Here is a 20,654-nt window from a genome sequence, read left to right as displayed (position 1 = left end):
AAAGTAACTCAATAAGCTTAGACGTTGTTATTTTTTATCTTTCTTCTCAAATACGGGACAACTCACATATTAGTATACTACAAGAAAAAGGACTTTAGGAAACAAAATATTGGGTTTCAACGGTGACAAAGATACCGATTTGTTTCATAAGTCATTCTCCCGTGTTAGATAATCGTAACATCCTTTCATAGAGATTGCCCACTTTTGCAGCTACATTACTTGTACTTTTATGGTAATTACCGGAATCGAAAAAGAAATTTGAAATTATCGCAAAGAGTATTAGAAATTGTTGAGTATAATGTAGTTATTCTATAGGATAGAATATCATATGAGATAAAGTTATGTGATATGAAGAGCCTAGGAGATTTTTCATCTGTCGGTGGGTTAGAAAAATAAACCCACCGGCGGAATTCACAGTTAATATAATAATTCTGCTGCAAATAATTGGTAGAAGATGAGTTTGTGTTGGATAAAAGACTCGTACTTGGAATCGCGTCCAATTCGAGTATTGATTTGAGTTTGGTTTTGCTTCGAAAAACCAATGAAGATTTGGGACCTTGGTTTTGCTCCAAAAAACCAATGACGGATTGAGCATGGTTTTGCTCAAGAGAAGCCGAAGGCGTTCCCGTTACATTGAGATAATTGGTTAGTTCGAAAAGAAGGACATTCTCATCAAGAGACCCAAAAAAAATTTGCAGGTTCGAAAATAATGGCGTTCTTGCTCGAGTATTTTTTTTTAAATTGAAGCCGACATCACTAAGTTGTGCATATCGACTTCAACAAAGACGAACAAGGTCCAGTTTATCCGATTGGGTACTAACGCATAAAATATTTTTACGCTTGAAACTACGGTTGCGGGAGGGTGTTGAGGATAACTTAGTTATCATAGAGGATATAGTATCATATAAGATAGAGTTATGTTATATGATATGAGATAAAAGTCTATAGGACTTAGCCAGGAATCCTACACTTTGTAGGACATCTAGTTCGTAATATAAATAGAGGCGTATGCCCACGAATAAAATGAGACAATCAAATAATATATTCTCCAATAACTTAACAGAAATGAATTAATTACAATCAGCGTAAGCCGTCTATTAAACTTATAAGTTGTTCTTTAAACATACAATAAATAACAAATGAATGAAGTGGGGTTAATCGCGGGAATACACTTCTGTAATCGAGTTAGGACCTGTATAAACACCTAGAGAATGATTTTGCATCTCATTCTCTTCTAAATTATTAATACCAAAGAAATTGGGAGGCCTTGGAACTGGTAAACTAACTGATTTACTATTAAGGGCAGCAACAATAGTGTTCATTCTCGGCCTTAAAACATCATTTTCTTGAACACATAATAGCCCAATATGAATGCATTTAGTTACTTCGTCTATTGGAATATTGTTGTGCAATGTTGTATCTACCAAATCTAACGTCTTCTTCTCATTCCACTGAAGGAAATAATGCCCTTGGTCCAAGTATGCATTCTATGTTAAGTCTAATAAATGCGGTTCAGTATTAATTAACAAGTTAATAATTCAGTGAGATCAAGTGAGCTGAATGCCTAGCTAGAGGCCGCTTCAGTTCAAGTGGAATTAATGATATTAATCCACAGCTTACTCTTGACTGAACCCGTAGGGTCACACAAATAGTACGTAAACGGATCAAGTATTTAATGGCATTAGATACTCCATCTATGGATATTCGGAATCGACGGATCTTGGTTTCAGTGGGAGCTGAGATCGTCACAGGCAAGAAATGAATACTCCGGAAACGATGATATTGCCGGAAACGGAAATATGGATCGTATCGGAAATATAAATATTATCCAAGTCGTAGATATTGCCGGAAACGGAAACATGGTACGTATCGGAAAATATTATCGGAAATGGAAATATTGCCAGAATCGGAAATATTGCCGGAAACGGAAATATTGTCAGAATCGGAAATATTATCGGAATCGGAAAATAATTCCGGAAACGGAAATATTAAATATTTGTTCGAAACGGAAATTGATTCCGGAATCGGAAATATTAAATATTGTTCGTATCGGAAATGAATTCCGGAACCGGGAATTTAATCGGAAGCGTATCGTACGAATTAGCATCGGACGAGGCCTGCCGGACGAAGGCCCAGCACGAAGTCGGGCCATCGCCCAGCAAGCCAAACGCGCGCCCAGCCAAGGCAGCGCCCAGGCCCACCGCAAGGCAGGCCCAGCGCGCGCCTAAGGCCATGGGCCTCGCTGCGTGGGCTGCTGCTCGCACGCACGCATGGGCGGCCCTCGTGGCTGCCGTGTGTGTGTGTGAGTTTGTGTTCATGCACGATTCCTAAAACTATTAGAATTAGTATATGATTAAATTCCTATTCCTAAAAGGATAAATTAATTAATTAGAGTTCTTATAGGATTCTAAGTTTAATTAATTCGTATCCTACTAGGATTCCAATTCCCTTTCCATAACTTTATAAATACGTGCCTAGGGTCACATATTTTATGAGATTAATTCAAGTATTCAAAGTGAGTTTTGAGAGAAAAATTCAGCCATATTTCTTACCTAAGAGTGCCGAAAATTCTAGTACCTTAAGGGCGATTCTAGTTGGTCAATCTTAAGGCGGATCCGGACGTGCTGTGGACTGTCTACGGAGGGACGACACTTGGAGTCCTAAAGACTTGTTCTTGTTCGGTTCGGGCGCAGCTAGGGAAGGCACGCAACAAAGAGTATGCATCTAAATTATGCTATATGATTATGTGTAAATAATATGTATTCCTGGCTTAATGGTTGTTTCCGCATGATTTATGTATTGTCATATGTATCATAACCTAACAGTGGTATCACGAGCCCCTTATTATTTTCATAATCTAAATTGCATGAACATGGTTAAATATTACAAATTTGCATGAATTAAAAGGGGTGATTAATTTTCGTAATTGTTAATTAATTGCAAATTGCGTTTATTTAATTATACGTACGCAGTTTTTCGGCAGTTTCTTCGTTACTCATCCAAATCGAGTGATTTTTGTGTCAATTCCGCATGTAAAAGGCATTCTAAAATTTTGACAAAAATAGTAATTTTCTGCCGAACCCAGAATTCTCAAATTCGAAGCTTAACTATGACTTTTCGAAGGTTTTAGTTTTTCGAATGCAAAATTTCGTAAATTTAAGATGTTAAATTAAATATTTGCGATATCTGTTGATAAATCTTGAATTTTTGATTGACCTACTGTATATGTTTAACAAGTTTGAATGCCTAGCCTTGTTAATTATGCAATCTAATTTGTAATTATGATTAATTTGTTGAAAATTAGAATAATTTAGAATTAATTTGATTTTCATAATTAATTATAATTTAATTAGAAACCTATGATTAAAAACCACCATAAAAATTGTAAATTTATGATAAATTTTAAATTTTTATGACCTAGACTTGAATCCATAATAATCGGAAATCAATTGGATAATAAATTTTCGATTTTTCGCCCTAAAATTATAAAATTAATATTATTTATTAATTTGTCATTAATTTTAAATATAAATTTTAAATTTTTATGCGATTCGTTCATATAACTTGCACGCACAAAGCAATGGACGCTTCGTGTTACCCTTAAGGGGTGTTGTATAGTGCGGGCATGCGACGACGAGCAAGGGAGCTCGTCGCCCGTGCGGCACGAATGCAATGAGCAAGGCATGGTGCACGAGCACAAGGCAGCAGCCCTGCCTTGTGTCGTGGGCCACGAGCTATGAATAAATGGGTATGGGCGAAAGGCAAGCCAAGGCAGTCGCGTGTGGGCAGCAAGCGAGATGCGCCACGACGCGCAATGCCTCGCGCAAGCGCGCGCAGCCTCGCGCGCAGCGAGCGCAAGCTCGCGTTCCACGAGCGCTGCGCCCAGCGATTGATCGCGCGCAATTGCTCGCGCGCACAGCGAGCGATGGCTCGCGCGCACATCGAGCAATGGCTCGCGCGCACAGCGAGCGCTGGCGAGCGCGCACAGCGAGCGATGGCTCGCGTGCGCCGAGCGCTGGCGCGCGCGCAGCGAGCACCATAGCGTGCGATGGCTTGCGATGGAAGATGCAGCAGCTATGCGACGAGCGCATGGACTGCGCGCACATGGCCAGCAATGGCTGTGTGCGTGCGGCCCATGGGCGTGCAATGCGTAGGGTGTTTGCGTTACGATTAGATCGTTTTGAATGTTTAATTTGAAATTTTTTAGTTTACGTAATTTTAATTAATTTTAAAATTAATAATTTAAATTATTTTCTTGGATTTTAATTTTGAATATTGTAATTATAATAAATTTTATTTATTCTAATTATTTTACTAAAATTAAAATCATGAATTAATTTAAATACGACTGAAATTAAATTAAACTTTTTGGATTCAATTATAAATTTATATGAGCTTTAAATTTTAATTAAAATTGTATGTTTCCGGTTAGACTTGAAATACATTTTTATGTTTAAAATTAGTAAAGCATATGAATTTATTGGTTTAAGTGGGAGCGCTTTTTAGTCATAAACTCTTGATTAGGTCTACAAATCCTTAAGGTTAAAACAACTTGATTAGAATTAATAAGGACTGAATAATTGGTAGATTATTGGTGCCCTTGATTAATTGCTGCAAATGTTTACGTGATGCATAATGTGTTTTACTAACCAGCTATGTGGGCCATTCATGATAATGAATGGGTGAATGGTATATATTGTATATGTACTGTTTTGCAGGTTATGAAGTGACTAGTATGGCCCAAATAGGATAGAAAATATGGTCTGCGTACCATTAATTTGAATGTAATTGGTCTAAAGTACCAAAGTTATTTTTCAATTCAAATATGGTCTGCGTACCATCAAATAGTTGTAATTAGTTATAGCTTATCCTATTTGAAGAAAATGGTGCCTCCCACGGAGATTTTCAAGACGGACTTTGAAGTTAAAGCTTCAAGATGAAGTCGGGCCATACTAGATCACATTTATCTTATGCATGCTTTAAGTTATTTATTGCTTTAAATATGTCTTAATTATGCATAAGATTGTGGCTTGATTATGTTGCATGATTAAGGATTTTAGTTCACTTAAAATCTAACCAACATAGTAAGAGCCTTAAGTTCCAAACTTAAAAATTGAGTTATAAGGTGCCATGCCAAAATATACACTTGCTTGGATATCCTTTACATCAATCTAGTAATAGTTTTCGCTCAGCGAGGTGTTACTTATTGGTCCTAAAGGGGCAAGGTACACAAATAATTGTGAGTACATGTTAGTTTTGGTGAAACTCAACGATATAAGTAAGGAGTCCTTTTATGTCGTGGCAAAATCGATAGGTTTACCTAATAAGTTCTTAGACGTACCTATCAACCAAGAGTAGTTTCTAGACTATTAGCAAAAGGCTTTTGCTTACCTAAAATGTTTTAGAATTGAGTCGACAAACTGTGCTTAATTCTTCAATGGTTTTAGGGTCTTGGAATTATTTTATTCACACCTGCCGGAACAATAAAATCGAATAAAATGCTAATAACTTGTTTGAATTGCATGGTTGCTTTAATTTCAAGTTATTATTCATGATAAATGTTTAGACTTTGCATGCTTCAATGTATGTTTTAATTATTGTTTATAATTAAATATCTTGCACTGCAATAAATCCTTTTAGAAAGGTAACAGTAAATTTCCTCGATTGGTAGTGAATCCAAGAACGATTCACGGAAAAGAGAGAAAGTGAGCAATTTAAAATGTACGCTTCTTATATCGACTTTTATGGTTGTTTTCGAATATCAAAATCGAATGGCAAACCGATTGGTGCTTGTGAATTCAAAATACAATGTAGTTTTGAGATCATAAAGCATTGAGTTTAAACGCTCAGCTTTACCAATGGTTAACAACCTAATATCTTTGTCCATTTAATTCTCGAATAAGTCTAGTCCCTAGACATTTGAATAGATCGATGCTTAGAGAACTTTAGAAGCTTCTGGTAAGATCATCTAGTTGAAACAAAATATTCAACATAAATTAAATGGTAAGAACCTTGTTGGGGTGACATTGGACATGTCTAACAAAGTATAAAAGTCAACACTAAAGAATTCAATTCTTTAGACTATAAGAAAGGGTACAAGAAATAGGAAAACAAAGGAACAAATGAAAGGAATTTACGATTCCGTTTCTACCTATAAGTTTATGTTTAAAGAGAAGTGACCTAGCAATCAAACTTCCTTGGTATCATATACCGCTTGAGGTTCTTACTTCGGTAATAACTCAAACAATGGAAGCTAGGATACACTAATGACCTACAAGTGGGAAATGAAGCATGGCAATGCTACATTAATTGTAGGGTCATCTAAGTTTGTTTTAAGTCCTTTCAAAGGCTGGAACTTAATGGCTATTTTGTTCCATAATCAACATACCTAAATTTCTGTTTTCAAACACAGAAAGACTCACATTCAAGAAAAACAAAAACAATGTTTGTTTGTTTATTTGAATGAAATGGTCAATTACAGGTTGAGTCAATATGCTTGATTAAAACAAACAACTCTTTAAAGAACTTTACTAGGTTCAAATCAACCCCTTAATTTGAGTTCCACTAATCTTTGGCATTGTTGCTTAGACCATATCAATAAGTTAACATTCAAAAGCTCTATTTTGATGGACTTTTGAAAGTTGATTGATTTCTAGATCAATTCAAGACAAGCTAGTCTTACTTGTTGAAAGTAACAAAAGATATGAACTATTGTTAGAACGCCTAGACAATAGAGTTCAAAGCTAAAGAAAGATTTTATGACTTTATTATTTCACATGGATTTGAGTGAATATAGGTTTATTTACTCAAATGTGATATAAGTTGAATCTGTTTGGCTAGTTCAAAGATTCAGAAGTATAAAATCCACTTGGTAAGAAATCATAAAGATCTAGGTTAGATCATGTTGATGATTACTTAAATCAAGAATGATCATCAATGATTGTGTAGTAAAATTCACAATCTAGCTCCATAAGATATGGCATATCTAAGTTGGAATGATCGAAGTCGATTAGTACTTGATTCGATCAATGATGGATCATAAAGACTTTTCCTTTAATTTCTAAAACAAAATGCTCAACTACCACCAAACTAAACCAAATTCGTCAAAGCTATTGAAAAGTAATTTCAGAATAACTTTTCATAAAATATATCTAGAGAGTTGCAAAACTCAGTGGGAGCTTAATGTTTGTCATTCGACAAACTAAGGCTCAAGTATAGATATATGTTTCATTATGATTTATTCAAATGAAACACAAGGGTATTGTTTCTACCACGAATTTTTGAGAACATAATGTTTGTTTGCTCGAAATAATGTCCTTTTGGAGATTCGTTTCCAAAATGACAAGTGGGAGAAAATAGACCTCGAAAGTCTTCGAGGCGAACAACAAACATAAACGGACATTCCGGAGGCTTTTCGAAGTGCTTCAGAAAATCCGAACTTATTCTTTAAGGACTTTAGAAGTGGCTTTAAAGAATAGACATCTCTTAGAAGACTTTACAAGTGCTTCAAGGAGAACAGAATATTCAAAGGACTTTCAAGTGGCTATTGATATTCTATTGTTTGATGTTCTATACCCTAGTAGGCATAGAGTTCAAGTCACTGGAACTATGAGATTCTTCTATTAGATAGTGAAGAAACATGGAGTTCAGGTCACTGAAACTATGCAATTCTTCTATTAGATAGAAAAGAAACCTACAACTTGCAGTCAAACTAAAAGAAGTGACTTGTAAGAAAGCTATGACGAAACCCAGATTCCCTAAAATGGTTAGAGGCCATATATAGACTATATGTTTAATTGGTTAAAGGCCATAAAACATACTCAATGTTTTGATGACAAAATTGAAATTTTGTTGATTTGCAAGAATAGTTTCACACCTATTGGTTGCAAGTTTGTTTTAAGGATAAAAACCATCAAACATGGAATTGTGTTCACACACAAAGCTAGATTAGTTGCTAAAGGTTACAAGCAAATTCATGGCATGGATTGTGTTGAAACCTCATGCAAAATCGTAATACTTAAGTCTATAATTCAAGCAATGATTGCATATTGGTACATATGGCAATTGGATGACAAAACGTATTCCTCAATCAAATGTTGGAATATAATATGTACATGGTATGTCATAGAATTTGTGGATCCAAATAAATGCTTGAAAAGGAAAGCTAGATTATAAAATCTAAGTACAGATTTAAGCAAGCAATTGGGAATTGGAACTGTATTTTAAGTGAAGCTAATAAGCATTTTAGTTTCATAAAATATACATGATTCTTATAGATATATAAGAAGTTTAGTGGGAGTACATAAAAACTTAATTGGTCCTATGTATATCACACACATATCTCTCTATTGTGAAATAACATTCAAATGCTAATGACTTAGATTTGAGATTATTCATCAATGATGGACCATGGCGAAACTTAGTACATACTGGGTATTAAGATCTATTTACAAAGATCTTATGATATTGTTTTGGATTAAGTAATGGCATTTACTAAATCAAACACGAAAGTCTCCATTGGAGATATTCGACCCATGTGAATAAATCTAAGTAAAGGATGTTTGAACTATGTATAAGCATTTACTAAGTTAAACATCAAAGAGTCTAAATGAGATTCTTAACCTATATTATATGTCAAAGAATTTAGCTGAATTTAGTATCTACTGAAACTAGATAAGCTAAAGTTACATGAATAGAATTCAATTGGGAATTATTCTGCAAAAGAATTTATCATGTATGATATAATATGAGGATCGCCAAAAACGTATCGTATGACTTTAGCCATGACGAACATATACCAATCTCTATTGATCTAAGTAAAGATCAACTAGATTGAGATCAAGAATACTTATGGTACTTGAAAAGGTACATAGGAATAGTTCTTGATTCAAGGAAATAAAGATATGCTAAATATTGATGCTACACGCATAAACACTGGCAAAGGATCAAGCAAGACCCTTTGGAGTTAACCATTGATAAGGACGAGCTATAGAGCATCGTGTTTTGAAAATGGCAACATGGGTTGGAGACCATGAGTTGTTGCGTGGGAAATTAAAATAATAATTTCTATGTTCTAAGATATAGTTGGAGAATCTTCCACATATCTATGAACTGCCTGGATAGGTAAATCCAAACAAAGCATCACTAGCAACCTATACAGTTGAAGTAAAAGTAATTATTGCCTAAGAAGCAATAAAACAGGGTTGTTTAAAGTTCTTCACTGAACTTGGGTAGATCACCTATCTGCTGGCTTGATGGTTCTTCATTGAAAAATGCGTAGAACCACTCTTGAAGCAAGAAAAACGTCTGCTAACTTGATGGTTCTTCATTGCAAAATGAGTAAAACCACCATCGAAGTAAAAAAGACTAGATCACATAATAAACAAACTCGAAAAGATCTTATCATCATATCTCGAAGAACATTCGATGAAAAGGATATTAAGATTGGCAAAGCATGATAACTAAACCTATGCAACAAGTGAGAAACAACACTCACGTTGTAACACTGGAAATCAAGCATAGCTTTGAATTCCATGAATTGTTTTAGAAGATGGGTTTGAGGCCCATGGTTATAAAACATTGGGGTTGAACATTTATCATATATGAAATGTATTTTCATATTCCATTTAATCTTGGTTTAGTATTAAATGATGAGTCCCTTCAATTTGACGATATATTCAAGATAGACTGTCAGGACCAGTCCTGTGACTAAGAAATGTCTATCAAGTGAACTTGAATGTCAAAGGTTGAAAATGGTCCCTAGTCGGAGTTTTCTATAAAATTGGACGCATAGAAAACGTTAGACGATTAGAATGCAAGATGACTAGTAGTTCTGTTTCTTGAACTATGTGGACATGGCAATGTCATAATCATTTGCATAGATACTTACTTTGGGAAGACTAGTATCGGACAAGACCTATGAAACTTTACTGTAAGAGATGAAAATCTGTCATAAGTAAATTTCATTAAAATTATTAGACACTAAATCCTCAATACCTGAGTGATTTGAGATTACTTGTTTGAGAACTGGTTGCTTTGACGTTGACCAACCGTCGCACCGTAAAAGGAGGCTATAAAGGCAACGCTCAGGTAATCACCTATCAAACGAAGTCTAATCTCAAGATCGCAAGATAGGGATTGTCCTCCCATAAATCGGGATGAGATGCTTAAAAGTTGTACAAGGCCACTCGGAGAGCTAGAAACTGTGAAATGCATGGCCGTGCTCGGATGAATCATAGGCTATGATTATCTGTTTATTTGATCAGTTGAACTCTGAAACCGAGGAACACCTCTGGACATAATAAGGATGACAACTCTTACCTTATGTTCAAGAGCAAGCATCGAGCGACAAAGGAATTAGGAAATGCACACTTGTCCCTAAGGACAAGTGGGAGACTGAAGGAAATAATGCCATTGGTCCAAGTATGCATTCTATGTTAAGTCTAATAAATGCGGTTCAGTATTAATTAACAAGTTAATAATTCAGTGAGATCAAGTGAGCTGAATGCCTAGCTAGAGGCCGCTTCAGTTCAAGTGGAATTAATGATATTAATCCACAGCTTACTCTTGACTGAACCCGTAGGGTCACACAAATAGTACGTAAACGGATCAAGTATTTAATGGCATTAGATACTCCATCTATGGATATTCGGAATCGACGGATCTTGGTTTCAGTGGGAGCTGAGATCGTCACAGGCAAGAAATGAATACTCCGGAAACGATGATATTGCCGGAAACGGAAATATGGATCGTATCGGAAATATAAATATTATCCAAGTCGTAGATATTGCCGGAAACGGAAACATGGTACGTATCGGAAAATATTATCGGAAATGGAAATATTGTCAGAATCGGAAATATTGCCGGAAACGGAAATATTGTCAGAATCGGAAATATTATCGGAATCGGAAAATAATTCCGGAAACGGAAATATTAAATATTTGTTCGAAACGGAAATTGATTCCGGAATCGGAAATATTAAATATTGTTCGTATCGGAAATGAATTCCGGAACCGGGAATTTAATCGGAAGCGTATCGTACGAATTAGCATCGGACGAGGCCTGCCGGACGAAGGCCCAGCACGAAGTCGGGCCATCGCCCAGCAAGCCAAACGCGCGCCCAGCCAAGGCAGCGCCCAGGCCCACCGCAAGGCAGGCCCAGCGCGCGCCTAAGGCCATGGGCCTCGCTGCCTGGGCTGCTGCTCGCACGCACGCATGGGCGGCCCTCGTGGCTGCCGTGTGTGTGTGTGTGAGTTTGTGTTCATGCACGATTCCTAAAACTATTAGAATTAGTATATGATTAAATTCCTATTCCTAAAAGGATAAATTAATTAATTAGAGTTCTTATAGGATTCTAAGTTTAATTAATTCGTATCCTACTAGGATTCCAATTCCCTTTCCATAACTCTATAAATACGTGCCTAGGGTCACATATTTTAAGAGATTAATTCAAGTATTCAAAGTGAGTTTTGAGAGAAAAATTCAGCCATATTTCTTACCTAAGAGTGCCGAAAATTCTAGTACCTTAAGGGCGATTCTAGTTGGTCAATCTTAAGGCGGATCCGGACGTGCTGTGGACTGTCTACGGAGGGACGACACTTGGAGTCCTAAAGACTTGTTCTTGTTCGGTTCGGGCGCAGCTAGGGAAGGCACGCAACAAAGAGTATGCATCTAAATTATGCTATATGATTATGTGTAAATAATATGTATTCCTGGCTTAATGGTTGTTTCCGCATGATTTATGTATTGTCATATGTATCATAACCTAACATCCACAACCTCCATGCCTGTTAGTTCAACAACACAAATACATACACATACTTAAAATAAGTGGGTTCATATTTGAATCATAATTCATCATTATATATATGTGGTCAACTACAAACACTTACACGATGTAGCATTGCCTCTTCAAGCTGCAATGGTCCTAAACATCTACTTCTCTGACCACTCACGATCTCAAGGACTAACACTCCAAAACTATAAACATCAGATTTTACTGAGTAATGACCAGCCATTGCATATTCCGGAGCCATATAACCACTGCATTTTACAATAAGAAACAGGGTTTGGTTAGAAAGTTCATTCCACATTTTACAATAAGAAATCTTGATATGTATATGGAACTTTTTATAAAACAGCACTACAAAATAATCATTTTATAGAGGCGGGGAATTTTGTCTCTAAATAGTCCAAATCCGTCTCAAAATGATGATTAGAGACAGATTTGAGATGGAATTAGGGCGTCTCTATAGATGGCGTTTAAAAAAAAGGACGATGATATAGGTCGCAAGTTGCGACAACAAAATGTTGTCGCAGTCTTACATGTCAGCGTTTCATTGGTACATATAGGCGCCACATAGGCTACATGTCGTTAATTTTTTTTACTATCAATTCAATATTTTTACTATGAAAGTATATAAATAAGGTAGTCGATACAAAAAAGTAAATAAATATTTATTATATTTATAGTAAATATATATTTCCTTTTATCTTATAAATTACAAAAATAAAATTTATAATCTAATAATATATTTTTTGTGTAATTAAAAAATACATCAATTTAATTTAAAAGTGCACTAATTTTTTATAATCCTAATTTTTAAATGCAGAAAATATTGTGCAAAACTAAAAATGTCATAATTACCCTTTGCATCCTAAACCTATTACTCCATATCATATCCCCTGCTACACACCTACATTGAATTGAAACATAAGCTATTTCTAAATCTAATAAATTTTGGTAACAAGCAATCTGGTAAATGAAACATTAACACAACCAGGAGCGATTATCCTTCATCGATTCTTATAATTTCGAACTAAGCGATTTCAAGTGAATACGAAGAATTTCACTCGTCGACTGAAGCATGACAATGACAATTTCAAAAGCATGACATGACAGAGAAGATGAAGATTGTAACTCTACATGACAATGACAATTTTAAAAGCATTGAGTTTTAAATTTGTAATTATTTTTTATGATTCCGAAATAATAAAGTCTCAAATCCAAGGGATCAATACGAAGAGATAATTTATATCATCTGCCATTAACATATTCTTCCTTCATAGGTCACAACGGAACTCCTTGTCAAAAAAATACTCCGTATTTTTTTTTACTAAGCGTCATTTCTGGTGGGAAACATTTACCTTTTTTTTTTTTTTTTTTGTATTTTGGTCATTTCCAATTTTGTATTAATAAATAAATCCTGCATTTAGCAATACCTGTATTTTTTTTTCTAAGTACAAATTAGTAAAGGTATTTTTATTTTAATTTCCTATATCATATAAATAATTAAAAGTATTTTTTTTTTCTAATTTCCTATACAAATTAGAATTATTTTTCTGAAATAAAAAATTACATTACTCAATTTGTAAAGTGGGATATTAAGATTTTCCTACCTTTTTTGTAACGTGAATAATAGGTTATATAATCTAAATATTTTAGTTTCCAAATATATTTATGACACGTAGGCGTGCCATGTCACCACTGTGACACGGCTTAAAGGTCGCATGTTGCGACCTTTATCATTTCCGAAAAAAAAAATTGAGACGGAACTTTGGCAAATCCATTACAAATTTGAAACGGAATTTTTGAAACTCCATATACAATGCCTTAGAGACGAAATTTTACTAATTCGTCTCAAATTTGAGATTCTTATAGTATTCGTCTCAAAATTCATCTATAACAATGCATAATTTTGTAGTGCAAAGATTTCCAAAAATGTGAAAATTAATTCAGTAAGTATAAAAAAAATCATAATCGTAGTTATAGTTTTGAGATCTTACTAAGTTCCGACGATTCTTTTCGTGTCACCTTGAGTTTGATCAACACCAAAAAGTTTTGCGAGGCCAAAATCTGATATCTTGGGGTTCATTTCTTCGTCTAATAATATGTTACTTGATTTAAGATCTCGATGAATGATCTTATATGGGGAATCTTCGTGAAGATATAAAAGGCCTCTCGCAATAGCAGCAATAATGTTGAATCTTGTTTCCCAATCTAAACTTGTTTGCTTTATTTTATCTGCATCATGGCCATGTACACAATTAATGAGGCATTAAAGCACAAATATAGAATATTTTTCAATATACATACTTAATTGGTCATTACCAAATATAAATCTGTCCAAACTTGAATTAGGAAGAAATTCATAAACAAGTATCTTTTCTTCTAACGCCACACAGAATCCCAAGAGCTTGACCAAGTTTTTGTGTCTAAGTTTTGCAACTAAAACAACTTCAGTTTTAAACTCTGCTGCTCCTTGTCCCGAGTTTTTGGATAGTCTTTTTACAGCAATTTCCTGACCATTCTGTAATTTTCCCTAATAAAGAACTCCAATACACCGGTAAGGAAATTAAATTGAATGCAAAGAGAAAATTAATTTATTTGTAGTCTAATATACTCCTAACGCAGTAGAGAATAAAACGTCAAACTCCACAACATTAATATGTATTACCTACGTTTCAAAATGATCTTTACGGTTACTATTTGTACAAATATTAAAATAAAAGTTAAGAAAAGTGTATAAAAATGTGGGCCAGCTGGTGTAGGAAAAAAATGTATAAAATAAGAGAAAGTGAGTTGAAAGTTGTAAATGTTGTTGGTAAAGTAATAAATTTTTATTTCGAAAAATAAAATAAATCACAATGTAAAGAATATTGTGAAACAGACTAAACGGAAAGTGTAAAGATAATTTTAAAATGGAGGTAGTATTTTATTCATGAAATTGAGTGTGAAAAGATAAAGATAAAAAATCAATTATAGAGCTTAATCCTATACTCCCTATGATCCTAAATACTTTTAACACTTTGACTGACACACATATAAAGACACTATTTTGACCCGTAATTATATTCAATTACATATTATTAACATATCACACAACATAAACATTTACTACCTCCGTTTCAGAAAGTTCTTTACAGTTACTATTTGCACGGACTCCAATGCAATATTTAACTACTATTATATCCAATTTCCTATGTGAAAAAAATATAAAAAGTTGATATTCTAAAAATACATAATGAGACCAATCTAACAAGATATTACATGTAAAGTTTTGATGTATATAATAGTGAGAATTTACGGTCAAAGTTTTCATATTTTGGACACATATTCCTAAGCGTAAAGAACTTTCAGAAACGGAGGAAGTACATATTAATGACATTTCATATTTATATATTAGTAAGACTTTTATCTCAAAGTTAATGTAAGAATAATGCAAAAGTCAAACTGTTGCAAGTATATATTCAAGGACGAAGGAAGTACATAGTATAAATTACCTTGTAAACTTCACCAAATCCACCTTCTCCGAGTTTGTTTTCTGCGGCAAAGTTATTTGTTGCTAATCGAATTGTATTTAAGTCAAATTGCAAGGAGTTCAATAAAGATTTTTGAATCTCATACCCTTCCGCTAAATAAGTAGAAAAATATCAGTCTCAATTCTCAAAGTAATTAAAAGTTAAGCATCTTCAAGTTCAAATGCTGTCTTATAACTTACAACAAGTTGATGTTTTGATAACCTTCCTCTTGCGTATACATGTCCAAACTCCATACAATAACAAAATTGTTATTGCAAATGTTATTGGTAACCCAACTAAGAGAATAGTATGCGTCCTTTTAGATTCACCTGCATGTTCGACGTGACACACTAATTATCATTGATGTAATTATGTAAAACCAATCAGTCCTAAGAGGATTAGCTCAACTAGGTTATAAACTAGAACGTTTTTGCTTTATCTTCAAATATGGGACACAATTACACTTACGTTCTAATAAATTAAGAGCTTATATAGTACGTAGTATTCTACACAGATACAAAAAAAAACCCATAAAATAGCACTACAAAAAATTGTACTATTAACGACGGTAAATCCCGTCGTAAAAGGCCAATAATTGTTGATTAACGACGGGATTTTCTGTTAGGGACCCGTCATAAAAGGGGGCCGTCGTTAATAGAAAATACTGTCGTTATTAGTTTATTCCTGTCGTTATTAGGTTATTCCTGTCTTTGTTAGGTTGTTAGCCCCGCCACAAAAAAGGCTTTTGCGACGGGATTTTTGACCCGTCATAATTAGGTTGTCGTTAAAGATACAAATGATTGTAGTGTAGTAAAAATAAAAAGTACACCATCCGTCTCAAATTACTCGTTACACTTAACCTCTCACAAAAGTTTAGGTGATAAGTGATTGTTTGGTTATCAATTATTATTTCAATGAAAAAGTAGGTGTGACACTACAAGAAATTGTAACATTAATATTAATGACGGAAAATTTCGTCGCTAAAGGCTAATAATCGTTGATTAACGACGAATTTCCTGTCGTGAACCCTTCATAAAGAGGGGGCGTTGTTAATAGAAAATCACGCCGTTACCCATCGTAAAAGACATTTGCGACGGTTGTTCCCATCTTTGTTTGGTTGTTAGCCCCGTCGCAAAAGGCTTATGTGGCCGATTTTTTAACTCGTTGTTATTAGGTTGTCATTAAAAATACAAATTTTTGTAGTGTGATAGGAGTTAGTGAGGTATTTTTTTAAGCATGATGATATAGGTCGCAAATTGCGACAATATTTATTTGTCGCAATCTTACATGTCGAAGTTTAATTGGTACATATAGGCGCTACGTAGGCTATGCGTCATCAAAATATTTTTACTGTCAATTCAATATTTTTACTATGAAAAAATGTAAATAACGTAGTCGATATAAAAAAGGAATTAAATTAGAATATTAAGATTTTCCTACCTTTTCTTGAAACATTTGTAATAGGTTATATAAGTTAAATATTTCCTCTGCTCCGGAAATATCGCACCATGGTTGACTTTTGCTCCTCTAACCATTACTTTGACTTTTAATATATCAAATCGTGTGCTAGTAAAAATTATAAAAAAATAATATTTATAAAATATATATCGATATGAATCTAACATGATCCCACATGACTAAAATTTCCTTATGTATGAATCACAAAAAATCGCCAAAGTTATAATGTGAATAGTGTAAAAAATAAATGGTGCAATATTTCCGAAACGGAGGAAGTATTTTAGTTTCCAATTTAAATCATGACGCATAGCAATGTCATGTTATCATTGTGACACGGCTTAAAGATCGCATATTGCGACCTTTATCATTTTCGTTTTTTCAATTAAATGAGAGAAGGTGTGGGGACAAACAGCGCGTCTCCTGTGAGACCAGTAACACCATCAACTTGATGGTGTGACGAGCACGAAACCAATAGCGTACCTCCCCTAAAACTATATAAAAAAAAGTAACAGATCTAAACTATAGAAGTAACATACCTAAACTAAAAAAGTACCTCCTCTAAAATTATATATAAAAAAAATAACATGTCTAAACTATAAAAGTAACATACCTAAACTAAAAATGTACCTCCCCTAAAACTATTCCGTATAAAAAAAAAGTAACATGTCTAAACTATAGAAATAACATACCTAAACTAAAAAAGTACCTCATCTAAAATTATATATAAAAAAAAAGCAACATGTCTAAACTATAGAAGTAACATACCTAAACTAAAAAAAATACCTCCTCTAAAATTATTAAAAAAAAAGTAACATGTCTAAACTATAGAAGTAGCATACCTAAACTAAGAAGGTAAAACTACTTCGTATAAAAAAAAGTAACATGTCTAAACTATAGAAGTAACATACCTAAACTAAAAAAAGTACTTCCTCTAAAATTATATAAAACAAAAGTAACATGTCTAAACTATAGAAGTAACATACCTAAACTAATAAGGTATCTCCCCTAAAACTACTCCGTATAAAAAAAAGTAACATGTATAAACCATAAAAGTAACATACCTAAACTAAAAAAAGTACCTCCTCTAAAATTAAAAAAAAAAAAGTAACATGTCTAAAATATAGAAGTAACATACCTAAATTAGCAAGTGTGAACTGGTCTCACCACCAGTTGATGGTGAGGACAGTCTCACATAAAAATGGGGGAAAAATAATTTATAGGTGAAATTTGGAACTTACTCTTTGTTGGACGTTGTTCTGCGGAATTATTCTTTGGCATATTAAATGTTGGTGATGGAATTGGTATCGGTGTTGCCGATGGCGGTGATGGCAATGGCGATGACGAGGATGACGATTGTGTTAATTGTATAGGTTTAGACAGGATACTGAAAAACCAGTGAGAAAAAGTTCAAAATAAGTAAGAAACCAATATAGATGACTGACGACCAGATTAATTACTATCGAAATAATCTAATATATATATATATATATATATATATATATATATATATATATATAAATGGGAGTTTTTTGGAGAGCAATGAGAGCATCCACGTAGGATTTTCATCTCACAAAATTAATAAATGATAATGCTATTTCTAAATAATAAAAGTAAAATATTTCCGGATAAGTATTGAAATTTATGTTTAAAACTTAAAGTATCCGATAGTTGTGAAATTGTGATTCACATTAAACTTTAAAATAAAATTAAAAATAAAATATCTTGACATAAGATAATTATTTTAAACTAATTTTCGTTTTTACATAGTTGTGATTAGACCTGTCAAACGGGTCGGTCTGGTCGGGTTGTAAAAAATTATTTTCGGGTTCGGGTTGAATTGGATCGGTCACTTTCGGGTTCGGGTTTACAAATGCTTGTTCAAGACCCAGAACTTTCGGGTTCGGGTCGACCCAACGGGTTGAGAGATTTTAAAACGCACATTATATTTTTATTAATTTAGGTGATAAATATACAAAATATGGACACATGTTAACAAATTTTCCTACTCAATGTCAAATTCAACCATAAAATGGTGTATAATTCAAATTAAAATCATATTACACACAACAATAGTAAAAACAACGTGCTTATTATGCTTAAATTTTCGCATAATCTCATTTATTACAATAAATACAATGATTTTTAATCGGTCGGGTCCAAAACGGGTTCGGTCGGGTTTTGACCCATTACTTTTCGGGTTGCTCAGGTTCGGATAAAATCGGGTTACGGGTCACAAAATCTTGTTCAGGACCCAGTATTTTCGGGTCGGGTTCGGGTCGGTTTTCGGGTCGGGTCGATTTTTGACAGGTCTAGTTGTGATTATTACGATGACTTGCTTCACTAAAAAAAAAAAGATAAATTCTTGCCTACCAAAACAAAAAAAAAAAAAAAAAGGAAAGAGATAAAGACTTGTATTCGTAGGTTACACATACTTTTATACCCTTGAAATCTATCTAACTAACAACCCCACATCCCAATCCCACATCCCAGATGTACTTATACCCTTAGAAATCTATCTAATTAACAACCCCACATCCCAATCCCAATCCCAATCCCCCATCCCTCATGTATTTATAGTTTTATACCCTTGAAAGTTGAAATCCCCTGTCCTCCTTAAATACGTTGATTGTATATTCTTTTTGTGTGGTTTATTTGTTCTTATTATTTTGAGTTATGTTTTATAGTTTTGGCTTCTTTGGTTAGTACTTAGCAGTTAGCACAAGTAATAAGTTGTATTAGAATATTTTTTTTTCATTCTTTAATATTTAACAATTTGCTTGTATCGTGTAGGGTATTAATGTATACAAAGTACACTTTAAAATAATCAAGGTATATTTCATGATTTTTTTAACAAGTTAATTTTTTTCCACTAACCGTTTGTTTGTTTCTTCTTAATGAATAAATTATGTGCAGGTATATATAATGGTTTCATTCCGTTAAACATTAGGTTTACCATGTGTAATCTTTCCATTTCAACAATTGCTTTTTCGAAAAGCAAGAATTTCATGGATTAACAAAACTAATACATTTGCGATATTTGGTTTTAGTATGAATATGATGAAGGTAAATGACCAAAAATTAAATATCGACCGATTATTTTGGCATACGCGACGGGGTCGATTATGAACAGCTATGGAGTACAAAATCTAGAAGAGATTACGTGCTCTATAATTTGACGATTGATCACATAATGTATTTAAGTTTTTCATGTAGCCTAAGCAATTTTTCGTTTGCGCACAATTGCAGAAACTAGGTAATTAAATAGCAATTTTATTTAAGCTTGGAATCTCATAAATTGTTTTTATGGGTAAAAAGATAGTTAAAATATAATCTAGATAAAGAATAATAATGTATGTTATAAATTGAATGTAAACAATCACCAAAATTTTAAATAACCAATCATACATATCCTTATGATGAAAATAAACAATCATTGACAAAAATACATATATAACAATACTTTGGCCAGGTTTTACTATATGTATTTTTTTATATAACACAATAATGTCAAATACAACAACGAAAACAAATTAAGTATTAAAATAACCCGTGCATCGCACGGGCATCAATCTAGTAATATGTAAATCTAAGTTTTTAGTAGCTTGATTCTCTATAAATGAACACCAATTAGATCAAAAATATATACACCATATTTTTTCTAACAAAAATTCCGATAATAATATGAAGACATGGCTAGAAACTCACCGGACTCTTAAGGTAGTGAAAGTTTATCGAGTTGTAAAACTCAAGTGAGTCCCGTTTCTTTTTGGTTGAATTTAAGGAAAATTCAGTTGACTTCAGTTAAGTAAATTCAATTTATATTATTATTATTAATAATAATGTAAAAATGTATAAATGAATATTAAAACTCTCTCAAGTTAGGCGATTACGGCACG

The 20,654-nt window shown here is 33.5% G+C and overlaps 1 protein-coding gene across 1 annotated transcript in view; it reads right to left on the bottom strand.

Annotated features, from left to right (window-relative positions):
- Positions 1 to 1,154: 1,154 nt before the first annotated feature.
- The window catches only part of LOC110797095 (cysteine-rich receptor-like protein kinase 6), a 29,861-nt gene continuing 10,361 nt past the window's right edge, over positions 1,155 to 20,654 (bottom strand). Inside the window, exons 3-10 of the mRNA XM_056830740.1 lie at positions 17,997 to 18,142; positions 15,501 to 15,629; positions 15,283 to 15,413; positions 14,111 to 14,321; positions 13,786 to 14,023; positions 11,892 to 12,042; positions 3,235 to 3,246; positions 1,155 to 1,451 (exon numbers count right to left, since the gene is read on the bottom strand). Coding sequence (XP_056686718.1) covers positions 1,155 to 1,451; positions 3,235 to 3,246; positions 11,892 to 12,042; positions 13,786 to 14,023; positions 14,111 to 14,321; positions 15,283 to 15,413; positions 15,501 to 15,629; positions 17,997 to 18,142 — 1,315 coding nt within the window. The remainder of the gene's footprint in view (positions 1,452 to 3,234; positions 3,247 to 11,891; positions 12,043 to 13,785; positions 14,024 to 14,110; positions 14,322 to 15,282; positions 15,414 to 15,500; positions 15,630 to 17,996; positions 18,143 to 20,654) is intronic.

The sequence above is a fragment of the Spinacia oleracea genome, chromosome 6 (genome assembly GCF_020520425.1).
Source record: "Spinacia oleracea cultivar Varoflay chromosome 6, BTI_SOV_V1, whole genome shotgun sequence".
In the NCBI taxonomy this organism is placed as follows: Eukaryota; Viridiplantae; Streptophyta; class Magnoliopsida; order Caryophyllales; family Amaranthaceae; genus Spinacia; species Spinacia oleracea.
The sequence above is the reverse complement of the archived record's forward strand: the minus strand, read 5'-3'. Positions and strand labels throughout refer to the sequence as shown.